This window comes from Triticum dicoccoides, chromosome 6A (assembly GCF_002162155.2).
Source record: "Triticum dicoccoides isolate Atlit2015 ecotype Zavitan chromosome 6A, WEW_v2.0, whole genome shotgun sequence".
Lineage (NCBI taxonomy): Eukaryota > Viridiplantae > Streptophyta > Magnoliopsida > Poales > Poaceae > Triticum > Triticum dicoccoides.
Window position 1 is genome coordinate 535380542 of NC_041390.1, and position 16048 is coordinate 535396589.

General features: G+C 45.4%; 1 protein-coding gene and 1 pseudogene across 1 annotated transcript; one reads left to right on the plus strand and one right to left on the minus strand.

Annotated features, from left to right (window-relative positions):
- Positions 1 to 707: 707 nt before the first annotated feature.
- On the plus strand, positions 708 to 4381 carry LOC119317742 (probable LRR receptor-like serine/threonine-protein kinase At3g47570). The gene is made up of 2 exons (XM_037592239.1): positions 708 to 3627; positions 3732 to 4381. Exons 1-2 carry the CDS (start codon positions 2991 to 2993, stop codon positions 4154 to 4156), a joined length of 1062 nt encoding a protein of 353 aa, XP_037448136.1. The 5' UTR covers positions 708 to 2990; the 3' UTR covers positions 4157 to 4381.
- Positions 4382 to 5859: 1478 nt separating this feature from the next.
- On the minus strand, positions 5860 to 7717 carry LOC119315956 (annotated as a pseudogene).
- Between the last annotated feature and the right edge of the window lie 8331 nt (positions 7718 to 16048).

Sequence of the window (16048 nt, forward strand, 5' to 3'; positions counted from 1 at the left end):
GCAAAGGCGTCTACCTGAACCTCTATCAAGTTGGCTAGAAAGCAAGTTACGTACAGAGCAACTTTCTTTTCTCCTTTTTGCTGTATTGATTCTCTATTTTATTTTCTGTTTTTTAATTTTATTTGGCACTCCTTTTTTATTTTAAAAGAGCACTACTCCCCTGCTGCTTTTGGGTCATTATCGCCGCAGAAAATTCTTTGCCCGTGGATGAAGGGTAACATAAGAGGCTATGATGGACTGCCGACTGCTCCATGCTTGTGGCCGCAAGCTCACCAGGCTAGTCAAGGTCTTCCGTCTAATGATAAAATCCCAGGCCGCATAAGAGGCTACTACAGCGAGCAACCGTAAGCCTGCAAGTAAAACGCTCAGATGATGAAAATATGATACGTAGAACTTTAGCTCACGCGCCGATTGGTCTAGCTAATACTTCCTTCGTTCCTAAATAGAAGTCTTTTTGCTTCGTATATGTAGGAGTAGTCCATATTGGAATCTCTAAAAAGACTTGCATTTAGGAACGGAGGGAGTAGAATGGAATGAAGTGTTGTAGTACAGGTTAAACGGGTCACCGGGGGCAACTCACTTCAGACAAAGCATGACAATGCCAAGTTCTGGAATCCAGGCCAAACACTCTCGAGTCTATCTTTGGTGAGTATCTTTATATACGTGACTGAAGATTAACATTGCCTACTCGTCCCAAACCAAAAAAACTTACGCAGATGCGCGACGAGATGCGCCTTTCATACATTCCGGCCATGCTGATGGCCACCAGCTTGCTACTCATGGCTGCTTCATCTCCTGCTCCGAGCAACAGCACCGACCTTGCGCCGCTGCTGGCTTTCAAATCCCAGCTCTCCGACCCTTCGGCTACCATTGCCAATAACTGGACAACTTATGCGTCCTTCTGCAGCTGGACCGGTGTGTCGTGCAGCCGCCGTCACCACCAGCGTGTCACTGCTTTGGAGCTGCCGGACATTCCGCTTCATGGAGAGCTCAGCCCTCACCTCGGTAACCTCTCTTTCCTCCACACCATCAACCTAACCAACACAAACCTCACTGGTTCTATCCCAGCTGAGCTTGGAAGATTAGCTCGTCTTAGGTATCTTGATCTTGGCTACAATAGCCTGTCGGATACAATCCCGTCTAGTGTAGGAAACCTCACGAAGCTCCAATTTCTTGTCCTAAATTTCAACCAGCTCTCGGGGCAGATCCCCGGTGAGGTGCGAAACATGCGTAGCCTTAGGTACTTCTCTCTCGTAACAAATTCCATTACGGGCCTCATGCCGAATTTTTCATTGACAACACACCTTCACTGAGCTACATAATTATGATGAACAACAGTCTGTCTGGCCCAATACCATCTGGTATTGGCTCCTTGCTCATGCTCAAGTTTCTTTACTTGAAGTGGAACCAGCTCACTGGTCCAGTACCTCCACCATCTTCAACATGTCGAGGATTGTTGACATGCGTCTGGGGAACAACAATCTAACAGGTCATATACCAGAAAATAGAAGCTTTAGCCTCCCCATGTTGCAACAATTTGATCTCTATCAGAACAAATTCGAGGGTCAAATTCCATTGGGCCTTGCATCGTCCCAGCATCTTCAGCTACTTTCCGTTGCTGCAAATCTATTTGTGGATGTGGTGCCGGTATGGCTGGCTAAGCTACCACAACTTACGCTGATTTCTATGGGTGACAATGCCCTAGTTGGCCCGATCCCGCCTGTGCTTGGAAATCTCACCATGCTCAACTTCCTTGACATCTCGTACTCCAACATAAGCGGAGATATTCCTGTGGAATTGGGAGAACTGAGACAACTGACTTGGTTGCACCTTTCGGACAATCAACTAACAGGTCCCTTACCAGAATTTCTAGGAAATTATTCAAAAATGTCTGTCTTAAGTTTGGGATGGAATCGGCTGACTGGACCAGTACCGTCAACACTTGGAAATAACAGGCCTCTAGTGTATCTTGATATTCGAGAGAATCATCTCCAAGGGGATCTTGGTTTCTTGGCCAGCCTTTGCGATTGTCGGCAACTTCAAACCCTTGCCATATCAAATAATCCTTTCTCTGGGAGTATCCCCAGCTATTTCGGTAACCTCTCGACTAACCTGGTAGTAGTTGAAGCAAAGAATAACCATTTGGTTGGTGGGATTCCAGAAACACTATCAAATCTTAGTGGTCTTCGTCTGATAAGCTTTTCCAACAACCATCTTACCAAAGAAATACCAGAATCCATCTCTAAGTTGGAGAATCTCCAGGCACTTGATCTCGCTGGAAATAGAATGGTTGGCCAAATCCCTGTACAAATTGGTATGCTGAGAAATATTGTAGAGTTACAACTCTCGGACAATATGTTATCTGGCTCCATACCATATGCCATGGACAACCTCACCATGTTAGAGCACGTTTCATTATCTTATAACCATCTATCTTCGACAATACCATCAAGCTTCTTTTATCACAGTAACCTTATCCAACTAGATCTGTCACATAATTCCCTAACCGGTACATTACCTTCTGAACTTAGCCATATGCAAAGTATGGACGTGATGGATCTTTCTAGTAACCTCTTGGGTGGTAGCCTTCCAAGTTCATTCGGACAGGTTGCCATGTTATTAACCTACCTAAATCTTTCACACAGCTCATTTAAGGGTTTAGTCCCAAACTCTTTCGGCCGCTTAACCAACTTAGAAACATTGGACCTATCGTCAAACAATCTTTCAGGTACAATACCAGAATACCTCGTTAACTTCACCTACCTTTCTTCTCTGAACCTCTCCTTCAATAGGTTAGAAGGGCAAATACCAAATGGAGGTGTTTTCTCAAACATCACCTTGCAATCTTTGATGGGGAATGTTGGGCTATGTGGTGCTCCTCGTCTAGGACTGTCACCGTGTCCGCACAAGTCTCACTTGACTTATAGTCGACACATCCTCAAATTTATACTCCCGGTTGTCATCATTGAGTTGGTGCATTTGCAACCACCATGTACCTAATGGTCAGAAAGAAAAATAAGAAACAATCTTATGGTACGGCTTCTACTAGCATGACTGATCTGATCAGCCATAGGTTAGTATCCTACCATGAGATTGCTCGTGCCACTGAAAATTTCAATGAGGACAACCTACTTGGTACCGGTAGTTTTGGCAAAGTTTTCAAAGGCCAACTAGATGATGGTTTGGTGGTTGCAATAAAAGTGCTCAATATGCAAGTCGAGCAGGCTGTGAGGAGTTTTGATGCTGAATGTCAAGTGTTGCGCATGGCTCGGCATCGCAACTTAATACAAATATTAAATGCGTGTTCCAGCCTGGATTTCAAGGCACTGCTCCTTCAGTACATGCCCAATGGTATCATGGAGACACACTTGCACAATGAAATAAGGGAACCACTAAGATTCATCCAGAGATTGGACATTATGCTTGGCGTGCCAGAGGCAATGGAGTACCTGCACCATCATCATTTCCAAGTTGTCTTGCACTGTGACCTGAAGCCTAGCAATGTGTTGTTCGATGACGACATGACGGCGCATGTTGCCGACTTTGGCATTGCAAAGTTACTTCTACGTGATGACAACTCCATGGTTTCAGCAAGTATGCCGGGGACAATTGGGTACATGGCCCCTGGTATGTACTTGTTATGATCACACAGAAGCAATTTATTTGAATAGATAACCATCATTTATTGGTTTGATTAATTAATTATGTTGATTTTTTTTTGGCTTGACCAGAGCTAGCATTCATGGGAAAGGCATCACGAAAGACTGACATGTTCAGCTTCGGGATCATGTTGCTTGAAGTCTTCACAGGGAAGAGGCTCACAAACGCTATGTTCGTTGGAGAATCTAGCCTTTGGCAGTGGGTTTCGCAAGCATTTCCAGCAAAGCTCGTTGATGTTTTGGATGAGAAGCTACAGCAGGGTGAAGAAATGAACCTTGCCTTCCATCACCAAACAATTAATACTTCATCGTCGTCATCCTCCATTTCCTGCAATGGAAACTTTCTTGTGTCGATATTCCAGCTGGGTCTAGAGTGTTCGGACGATTCTCCCAGTCAGAGGGCAAGCATGAGCGACGTGGTCGTGAGGCTCAAAAACATTAAAAAGGATTACTCTGCTTTCATGGCGGCAACTCAAAGCGCGCAACAACGTTCATGAGATAATGTTTTAGTGCATCTATGTAGTGCATAATTTTCACTTTTCCACTCATATGGTAGTTATTTTAAGAAAATAGCAATACACCTGTGGAAAGAGGATTTTCTGCAACTGGTTGCCGGTGCAAGTAATATTCTCTCTCCTCTTCATTTTTTTCTGATTCTCAAAAAATGTGAAATAATTCAGGAATGTTAGTAATGCTACGTAATGTGTACTTGTAAAGATTCATCCAATAATGCAATGATTTGTGAATTAGACAAAAATGACAAGATTTAAACGAATAGTGTGTTTTCATCTTGAGTTTGATTGGATAATTTAGCTATCAATTCTTGAAAGTTGACATGCCTTGCGTAGTTGTGTTGGCTTATGCTCTGCTATAGAACGGGGCAGTGAGTGCACGGATATTCAGTTATTCACTGATTACTTGCGCACATAGGTACACATGAGTAAAAATTCTTAGCATCAATCAGGAACCGTATAGGTGCTTACTGGCACTGCCTGTTGTGATTTACTTCCTGTACCACAAGAGAGTTCATCATTCATGGGTGGCTGACAGGGCATCTTCAGTTTAAGCTGCCGGCGTCGTTACTATGTGGCTTGAATCTAAATTTGCACTAAAACTGGTAGTGAAGTTCTTATTTTCGTCTGGTTTAGATCCCTAGACCTTTGTGTTACACATGTGGAGCGTCAACAAAAGCCCATGCGTTGTCTATGATGTTGCGCACATGTTATTTCTGCAGTAAGAAGCTTTCAGAGGGCACTTTTTTCCTTTCAGTAAACAGGAATGCAAATGCTCCATTTGCGGCTTCAGAAGGTGGTAGTGTCTTCATAAGAAGATCATCTGATTTCCCATTCGGAACTTCCTTCGAAATTTTGAAGTCTTTTCTGGTTGATGTTTATGCTTCACACCGTTTCTCCCCTCTTTTGCTTTGAGATTTCTGCATGTTCCGGCTGTTGCTGATAACCTAACATTATATATGAGTTGATCCCCATGTGTGTGTGCCTGAAGTCCGAACTATTGAGACGATCATTCAGTTGTTTGCCATGTTTACTTGTGTCGATAAAATCTCAAAAGTTGATTAATTGGTGGTGACTTGTTATTACTACTCCCTCTGTTCATAAATATAAGATGTTTTGAAATATAAACTACATATGAACTAAAATGGGTGAACAAACACACCAAAACGTGTCTATCGACATCCGGTTCAAAAAAAAGTTAGAACATCTTATATTTGTGAACGGAGGGAGCAGTTAAACTCCGAACTTGCCAACCAAACTCAGGGTGGACGTCTGATTCCGCCCTTTCCCACCACCGCCATAGTATCATCCCCTTCCCAGCTACCTCGCGCCAGGAAAACCTTGCCCGGTGGACGGCGGTCATGCCTCCTTTGCGCCGCAAGAGCTCTTGGTGGCAGCCATTTTCAGCGGAGGCTATCCTGAGATATAACTCCTGGGGAGGCTTTCTGATGGCTGAAAAGTATGAAAACTAGAGTGGTGACGGTTCAACAGTTACATGACTACATGAGAGAAACTATAAAACTGAAACTGAAAGTTTTTTTGCATCAATAAAATAACAGATAATACTGTTCAGGAATATGTAGCAGCAAAAGCTGCAATGCAGAAATCAGGAGCACACCTAAGTAGCTTGGTATACTCTGATCATCTGATGATGATGAAATTGACATAGACGACATCAAACAGGGGAAAATAAAATTAGCATAAACATGTTCGGAAGGAGGATCAGACTGGTCTTTTACATCAGGATTAAACAGAGTAGATAACAGTTACTAGTACACTCTGAATGAAGCATAGTACAGCTAGCTTAAACACTTTCAGACACTCATTCTCTAGTTGAAATCTTCATGTTCTTTGTCAAGAACAGACATACTTGCCTACAAACTAAACAGTGCCCTTGCATATGAAGAACAGTAAATCACTCTCTGCAGAGAAAGAAAAAAAATCTTTTGATCATGTAAATGTATAACCAGCCTCAATTCATTAGTGAAAAGGGTCGTCGACAGTAAGATCAGATGCTTTCTGGATGCTCCAATTACTCTGAAATTCAGGGCCTAGCACCATTATCTTGCAATCACAGCTCCATGCTACCTCCGAGAGATCCACCAATTTGCTTGTCATCTCTGCCTGCTTGGACACCGAAGTAAGACTCTGTCTGTTTAGCAGAACATACAATGTCTGTAGCTCTTGCGCTTTCCTGGAAATGAACTTAAGGAATTCAAGTTCACTTCGTTTCCCTCTATATTTATGGAAAACCATCTTCTTGAGGTGCGACTTGATGCATTCAACTAGGGAGCTCCTGCCAGAACTTGGCATGGTTTTTTCCAGTGCGTTCAGTTATAGACTGAAACATCATATCAGTAAATGGTGCATTAGAGAGATGGATCATGCAAGAGGTAATGATCTTCCATTGCTAATAAATAGTGGTATGGGGGTCAAGTAACTGATTGAATAATTGCATGGGATACAAGGATATCACCTCGATGTGCAGCGTGTCAATGTTGGGAAAGCATCCGAGGTAGGCCACCGTCATCTTGACATCCCTTAAGACACCAAAATTAACCTTCAAAGCCAATATCTTAACGCTTGGAACCACTGTACTTGGGCTCGGCACTGTGCCAGGCTGCAATGGCCAAACATGCACCAAAAGAAGCAAATATGTCACCTCATACATATCAACAGGTTTCCCAAGCATTACTATGTACCGAGAGAGTGATGGAATCCTGGAAAGTTCATACATTGATGTTATTGTCGCCGATCTGCAGCCGGTGAAATCTTGGCTCCAAGAAGCCGAGTGCCCGCAGGTTGGGCACACAAGCAATCTTGATCATCACAATACTCCTACCGTCACCTCTGCGGGGCGCTTCCAGCAGGAAGACCACGCACCGGAGGCTCTTGCACCGGAGGTGGAAGGCATCGGGGGTACCGCTGAATACGAACGTGAGCTTCTCCAGAACCGGGCTGCAATCGAGCATGTAGAGCAGGTCCCATTCGCTGATGCTGCAAGCAAACATGCCGAGCTCCTGAAGGCGAGGCAGCACGGAGGCACGGAGGCAGAGATGTCCGTGAACGGTGTGTGGTCCAAGTACACCGCGGGAGAGAGCAGCGGTGTCCGGGAACGTAAAGAATCCCAGGAAGAGGCGCTGGAGTGAGGCGCAGCGGAGGATGTCGGTGGGGAGCTTGGCGACGCCCTCGTCGTTGACGAGGACGAGGTCCAGGATGCCCTTGGCGGCGAGGAGGCCCAACCACTCCGCGAGCTCACGCCCGTGGGATGCGAACCTGCAGCGGGCGATGTGGGTGGCGCGGAAAGGGCCCGGGTGGTCTGCGAGGACGTGAGCGACCGCAGAGGGGGACAGGTCGGCGTCGCTGAGGATGAGCGGGGTGGAGCGCCAGAGGTGGCGCCACCGGGAGCGCGAGGGCAGCGGTTCGGGCGGCGTCCCTGACGGGGAGGCGGGAGACGATGTTGCGGAGAAGGTCGTAGGGGAGGACGCTGATGCGGTCGTCGCCGTCGTACTCAATGGCAGGGGTGAGGGAGGTGGCACTTGCCATGGCAATTCCAGCTCGGTGATAGGTTCTATAAAATATGTTGAGTACCAGATCTATTGTATATCTTAGTATCATTTTGATAAAAGAGTACAATAGTGATCTAGAAGTAAATCACTGGACAGCGGTCAAAATTATCCTTAGAGGACTAAGGAAATATTTCTTGGTTATGAAGGTGATAAAAGAGTTACGTCGTAAAGAGTTACGTCGATGCAAACTTTTGACACCGATCTAGATGACTCTAAGTCTCGATCTAGATACATATTAAAAGTGAAAGCATTAGCTAAAGTAGCTCCATGCAGAGTATTATAGACATAGAAATTTGTAAAATACAGTTAGAAAGCTCGCGTAGAAGTTTGCTATCAAAGACCTCGGTATTCTTTCATCCGCGGTTTCCCACTTCTCTGTCTCTGGGTGAATGCCTCTACCAGAGGTTATGCGCCAGCTTGGGAAAGCCTTAAGTCATATCTTAATCTGTCTTGCAAGGTAGATTGAATCATGTCCGCGATAGAAGTTGCGGAGGAATGAAACGACGATTTCGGTATAGAAAGAGAAAGGGATTGTGCTTTCGACAGTGGCGAGATAGGATAGACTTGGGATTCTTTCTTGGCCCTTGATTGCCAACACTCTGGGGCTGAAGGATCTGAAAATGTTGCAGACCCGTAGACTAAACTTCTCTCACAAATAAAACATGATCGCTCTTTGGGTGTTAATCACATAGTGATGTGAACTAGATTATTGACTCTAATAAACCCTTTGGATATTAGTCACATGAAGATGTGAACTAATCACATAAAGATGTGAACTATTGTTGTGAAATCACATGACGATGTGAACTAGATTATTGACTCTAGTGCAAGTGGGAGACTGAAGGAAATATGCCCTAGAGGCAATAATAAAGTTGTTATTTGATGAAAGGGATCACATTATTAGAGAATGATGTGATGGATAAGACCCATCCATTAGCTTAGCACTATGATCATTTAGTTTATTGCTATTGCTTTCATCATGACTTATACATGTTCCTCTGACTATGAGATTATGCAACTCCTGAATACCGGAGGAACACCTTGTGTGCTATCAAACGTCACAACGTAACTGGGTAATTATAAATATGCTCTACAGATGTCTCCGAAGGTGTTTGTTGGGTTGGCATAGATCGAGATTAGGATTTGTCACTCCGTGTATCGACGAGGTATCTCTGGGCCCTCTCGGTAATGCACATCACTATAAGCCTTGCAAACAATGTGACTAATGAGTTGGTCACGGAATGATGCATTATGGAATGAGTAAAGAGACTTGCCGGTGACGAGATTGAACTATGTATGATGATACCGGCGATCGAATCTCGGGCAAGTAACATACCGATGACAAAGGGAACAACGTATGTTGTTATGCGGTTTGACCGATAAAGATCTTCGTAGAATATGTAGGAACCAATATGAGCATCTAGGTTCCACTATTGGTTATTGACCAGAGATGAGTCTCGGCCATGTCTACATAGTTCTCGAATCCGTAGGGTCCGCACGATTAACGTTCGATGACGATATCTATTGTGAGTTATGTGATTTGATGTACCGAAGGTTGTTGGGAGTCCCGGATGAGATCACGGACATGACGAGGAGTCTCGAAATGGTCGAGACGTAAAGTTCAATATATTAGAAGGCTATATTCGGACATCGGAAAGGTTCTGAATGGTTTGGGTATTTTTGGGAGTACCGGAGAGTTGCGGAAATTCGCCGGGAAAAGTATTGGGCCTTAGTGGAAAGGAGAGAAGGGCCACAAGGGGAGCCCCCCCCCCCATGGGCTGATCTGAATTGGACTAGGGAGGGGGCGGCGCCCCCCTCTTTCCTTCTCCCTCTCCTTCCTTATTCTCCTACTTGGACTAGGAAAGGGGGAAACCTACTCCTACTAGGAGTAGGAATCCCCCCTTTGGGCGCGCCCCTTGTGGCCGGCCCTCCTCCTCCCCTTCTTTATATATGGGGGAGGGGGCACCCCATAGACACAGAAGTAGATTTGTCTTAGCCGTGTGTGGTGCCCCCATCCACAGTTACACACCTCGGTCATATCGTCGTAGTGCTTAGGCGAACCCCTGCGCTGGTAACTTCATCATCACCATCGCCATGCCGTCGTGCTGACGGAACTCTCCTTCGGCCTCAACTGGATTAAGAGCCCGAGGGACGTCAGCGAGATGAATGTGTGCTAAACGCGGAGGTGTCGTACGTTTGGTACTTAGATCAGTTGGATCGCGAAGACGTTCGACTACATCAACCGCGTTACTTAACGCTTCCACTTTAGGTCTACGAGGGTACGTAGACACACTCTCCCCACTCGTTGTTATGCTTCTCCTAGATAGATCTTGCGTGATCGTAGGCAAATTTTGAAATACTACATTCCCCAACAATGCCTTCATTTTATGAAACACAACAAGGCCAAGGGAAATCAACATTGTGCTTGTTGGAAATATGCCCTAGAGGCAATAATAAATTGATTATTATTATATTTCCTTGTTCGTGATAATCGTTTATTATCCATGCTAGAATTGTATTGATAGGAAACTCAGATACATGTGTGGATACATAGACAACACCATGTCCCTAGTAAGCCTCTAGTTGACTAGCTCGTTGATCAATAGATGGTTACGGTTTCCTGACCATGGACATTGGATGTCGTTGATAACGGGATCACATCATTAGGAGAATGATGTGATGGACAAGACCCAATCCTAAGCCTAGCACAAGATCATGTATATGGTATGCTAAAGCTTTTCTAATGTCAAGTATCGTTTCCTTAGACCATGAGATTGTGCAACTCCCGAATACCGTAGGAGTGCTTTGGGTGTGCCAAACGTCACAACGTAACTGGGTGGCTATAAAGGTGCACTACGGGTATCTCCGAAAGTGTCTGTTGGGTTGGCACGAATCGAGACTGGGATTTCTCGCTCCGTGTGACGGAGAGGTATCTCTGGGCCCACTCGGTAGGACATCATCATAATGTGCACAATGTGATCAAGGAGTTGATCACGGGATGATGTGTTACGGAACGAGTAAAGAGACTTGCCGGTAACGAGATTGAACAAGGTATCGGGATACCGACGATCGAATCTCGGGCAAGTATCGTACCGCTAGACAAAGGGAATTGTATACGGGATTGATTAAGTCCTTGACATCATGGTTCATCCGATGAGATCATCGTGGAACATGTGGGAGCCAACATGGGTATCCAGATCCCGCTGTTGGTTATTGACCGGAGAGTCATCTCGGTCATGTCTGCATGTCTCCCGAACCCGTAGGGTCTACACACTTAAGGTTCGGTGACGCTAGGGTTATAGAGATATTAGTATGCGGTAACCCAAAAGTTGTTCGGAGTCCCGGATGAGATCCCGGACGTCACGAGGAGTTCCGGAATGGTCCGAAGGTAAATAATTATATATAGGAAGTGCTATTTCGGCCATCGGGACAAGTTTCGGGGTCACCGGTATTGTACCAGGACCACCGGAAGGGTCCCGGGGGTCCACCGGGTGGGGGCACCTGCCCCGGGGGGCCACATAGGCTGTAGGGGGTGCTCCTTGTCCTATATGGGCCAAGGGCACCAGCCCCAAGAGGCCCATGCGCCAAGAGATGAGGGAAAGGAAGAGTCCTAAGAGGGGAAGGCGCCTCCGAGGTGCCTTGGGGAGGAGGGACTCCTCCCTTGGCCGCACCCTTCCTTGGAGGAAGGGCCAAGGCTGCGCCCCCCCCCCTCTCCCTTGGCCCTATATATAGTGGGGGAAAGGGAGGGCAGCAACACCTAAGCCCTGGCGCCTCCCTCTCCCTCCCATGACACATCTCCCTCCTCCCGCAGCGCTTGGCGAAGCCCTGTTGGAATCCCGCTACTTCCACCACCACGCCGTCATGCTGCTGGATCTCCATCAACCTCTCCTCCCCCCTTGCTGGATCAAGAAGGAGGAGACGTCGCTGCTCCGTACGTGTGTTGAACGCGGAGGTGCCGTCCGTTCGGCGCTAGGATCATCGGTGATTTGGATCACGACGAGTACGACTCCATCAACCCCGTTCTCTTGAACGCTTCCGCGCGCGATCTACAAGGGTATGTAGATCCACTCCTCCCTCGTTGCTAGATGACTCCATAGATAGATCTTGGTGACATGTAGGAAAATTTTGAATTATTGCTACGTTCCCCAACAGTGCTCTTAAGCTTGATATGATGAAGGCCTATGATAAGGTGGAATGGACTTATCTTAGAGCAATTGTGCTCAAATTGGGCTTCACCACCAATTGGGTCTACATAGTAATGGGGCTACATTGTCAAATTTTCGGTGTTATATAATGGGAAGAAGTTGCAGGAGTTCAAACCTTTTGTTATACGGCAAGGGGACCCCATATCCCCTTACTTGTTCTTGATTACAGCAGAGGGCCTTTCGTGCCTCCTAAAATCTAGAAGTGAGTCATCAAATCTTCATGGTCTGAAAGTGGCGCCCACGACCCACTTGTTCTTGATTGTGCTTTCGTGCGCTAGTTCCAGATGATAGCTTGCTGTTTTTCAAGGCGAATGGTATGGGTGCTCAAGAGGTGCACCAGCTGTTGGATATATATTGTAATGCTCCAGGTCAGCATATCAATTATGATAAGTCTTCAATCTTTTTTAGTAAGGGAGTTCCAGAGTGGGTGAGATCTGAAATTAAAGGAATCCTTAACGTGTCAAGTGAAACCCTCAATGAGAAATACTTGGGCATGCCATCTGACATTGGGACATCAAAGAATGGGGCTTCTAAATATTTGAAGGACAGATTGTGGAACAAACTACAGGGTTGGATAGAGAGAACAATGTCATCTGCTGGAATGGAAGTTCTGGTCAAAGCAGTAGCTCAGGCAGTACCAATTTTATTTATGTCTTGTTTTAAATTGCCTAGAGGGCTTTGCGAGCATCTCAATATGTTAATTCAAAAATTTTGGTGGGGCAGCAAAGATGGTCATCGTAAACCACATTGGGTCTCGTGGAAAGAAATGACTCAACCAAAAGGCATGGGGGCTTGGGTTTCAAAGATTTTGAACTGTTCAATTTGGCTATGTTAGCGAGGCAACCATGGTGTATGTTGCAAGATACAGAGCCATTGAGTGCCCGTGTGGTAAGGAGTATTTATCATCCAAACTCAACAATTTTGCAGGCTACCCTTGGCAACCACCCTAGCCAGATATGGAGAGCCATCATTGAAGGAAGAGATGTTTTGAAACAGGGTTTGATCAGGAGAATTGACAATGGAACAACAACTAATATATGGGACGATAACTAGATACCTCGGGATGAGATGCTGAGATCGTATGGTAGTAGGATTCCAAACCCCCCGGTGATGGTATCTGAACTAATAGATGCTACCTCGGCAATGTGGAATTTTCAGAGGCTGCATGAGGTGTTTATGCCGATGGATATTCCGGCCATCATGTGCATCCCCTTGTGCACAAGGAACGCGGAGGACTATTGGGGCTGGCATTTAGAGAGAAGCGGAGTCTTCACAGTGAAATCAGCTTATAGAATGCTTGTGGCAACGAAATTGAGAATGGAGGCGTGGCTGGAGGAATTGGCTGGATCCTCAAGTATAAACATTGAAGAGAAACCTTGGAAGATGTTGTGGAAAACACAAGTACCATGAAAGATTCGAATGTTTTTGTGGAGGTTGTCCAAGCACTCAATTCCAACCGAAGATGTTAGAGCTCACCACCATATGACGAATTCTGATGCATGCGGATTATGTGGAGGACCAGATTCTTGGAGGCACTCATTGCTGGAGTGTACTGTTGCTCGGTGTACGTGGGTGCTGGTGGATGATGACATCGCTCGACACCTCATTGCAACGACGGAACCACATGCTCGTCACTGGCTCTTTGCACTGATGGAAACATTACCTCACATGAAATTCATCAAGGTTGTTGTTACGCTCTGGGCCATTTGGTCATCTAGGAGGAAAGCTGTTCATGAAGGAATTTTTCAAAGCCCTCAAGCAACACATATGTTTATTGATAGATATATTAGAGATCTAGAGATTTTAAGGGAACTGAAGTCGTCACCGGTACATGCGATGCAGAAGTGCCCAGAGGCAATAGACGACAGAAGGAACCACCGACAGGATACACCAAAATCCATGTTGAAGCCGGGGTTTCAGCCAGCGCAGCCGCAGTTTGTCGAGATGACCAAGGCAACTACATGGGTATCTCGGCTCTAGTCGTTCTGTGACTCCAATACCCGGCGACGTTGGAAGCTATTGCATGTAGGGAGGGAATAGTGTTGGCTGAAGATCTTCTTGTTCAAAATTTTATCTTGGCATCTGATGCGAAGCAGGTGGTCATGGATATCCACAATTCTAATCATGGAAAACATGTCACTATTGTTTCAGAGATACTTCATAGAGCTACCATGTTTATGTAAGTGCATCTAGTGCCCCTTAGTGATTTTGATGTATTGAAGACTTATAGGTTAAGGGACAGATGCGTTTGTGAGTATACACAGGTCTATAAGTATATGAGGAGTTTGATATTTACAGAGAAAGTCGACCCCTAAAAATGAAGTTCTTCGACTGAAGACTTTGGATTACTGAAGACTTTCTGAAGACTTTCAAAGTGAAGAAATTGGTGTGATCCTGAAGACTTGGTATTCATTCGAGGAACATGAAGCGTGAAGACTTTTGTTTTCGTAGTTTCATTTTCTCTTTCTTGAGTCATAGGAAACACCATGCTATTAAAGGGGGTCGAGGAAATTCTAAGGAAAAATTTTCAAGTGATGCTCAACTCAAAATCCTACACCTACCAATCCCTTCGAGTGAAGCCATTGGAAATCTCATACAGTTCAGTCAAATTTCTTTAGTGACAGAGACGAAGAGGAATTTGTTCTGACTGAGGAGTTAGGATTCACCAGTGCGGATTGCCTACAAGTGAGGAACATGACAACCCTGAGAAATTTGTTAGTCAAATTTCTGACCGTTGTTGTGCTACGCGCCAACTGTCCCAAAATATCCTTCCACTTAATGGTCATATCATTGATGGGCATTTATGTCTTATCATGTCGGGCTGCTCCCTAGGCTATAAATAGCCGCCCCCTACAACCACTAGCTAGTTGGCTGCTCTGAGAGAAACTGACACTTGTCATTTGAGAGCATCCCATCCTTTAAGGACTTTGAGGGAAAATTATCAACTGAGGAAAACCCAAACCCAAGCACCTACAAACCCAAAGTGATTGAGTATCACTGAAGATATTGATCCTGCCTGGATCCGACACTTGTTACCTTTGAAGACTGTGCATCTTCCAGACGGTTAGGCGTCATGGTCTAGAGCATCCAAGAGGAAATTGTGGATCACCGAGTGACCGGGTCTGTGAAGGTTTGGAAGTCAGCTGAAGACTTATCACGAGTGATTGGGCGAGGTCTGTGTGACCTTAGCTCAAGGGGAATACGGTGAGGACTAAGTGTCCTGAGCTGCGTGTTCAGGACTGGGTGTCCGGGACTATGTGTCCTCGGGTTTAAATACCTAGCCGCCCTAACCAGGCGTACAACTGTCACAACAGTTGGAACTGGTTTACCAAATCATTGTCTTCACCGAGCTAACTGGTTCCATTTACTCAACCCTTCCATTTCATCATTTCTGTGTTATGTGCTTGTTCATATCTGTTAGAGGACTTTGACTGAAGATTTTCTCTATTTCCTCAGCTCAATTTCTTCGGTCTGTTTGTCTTCATTCTGCTTATCCTGTGTTTACGCTTTCTGTACTCTGTGCTTGTTTTCATTTCATCATGAAGACCATGATCATGTTCTGTTATGTTTACTTCTGAGTACTTATTTCGTTGCAAGTAGTTCTTCTCTTAGGAATTTCCTCACCCTGAAATTCCTCAGTGAAGAATTCATAAAAATCGCCTACTCACCCCCCTCTAGTCGACTTAACGCACTTTCAATTGGTATCAGTGCAAGGTACTCCCTTGTTCTGTGTGATTTTGGTTTAACCATCTAGAGTTTTAGTTATTTCGACCGCAGGTATGATCAAGGTTTCTGCTGGGTTTCCTACCTTCGATGGGACGGACTACCCCTACTGGAATAAGAAGATGTGCATGCATCTTGAGGCAATTGATAACAATCTTTGGTACGTTGTGGAGAATGGTGTTCCCTCTGTCACTCCCACCATCAACGCTGCTGATGTGAAAAGATTCAATCAACTCGACTCTCAAGCGAAGAACATCATATGTGGCCATCTGAGCAAAGGGCAGTATGGCAGAGTGAGTGCCTTGAAAACATCAAAGCTTATCTGGGACAGCTTGTCCAAGGTCAACGAAGGCGTCTCAACACAGCATGAATCTCGAGTT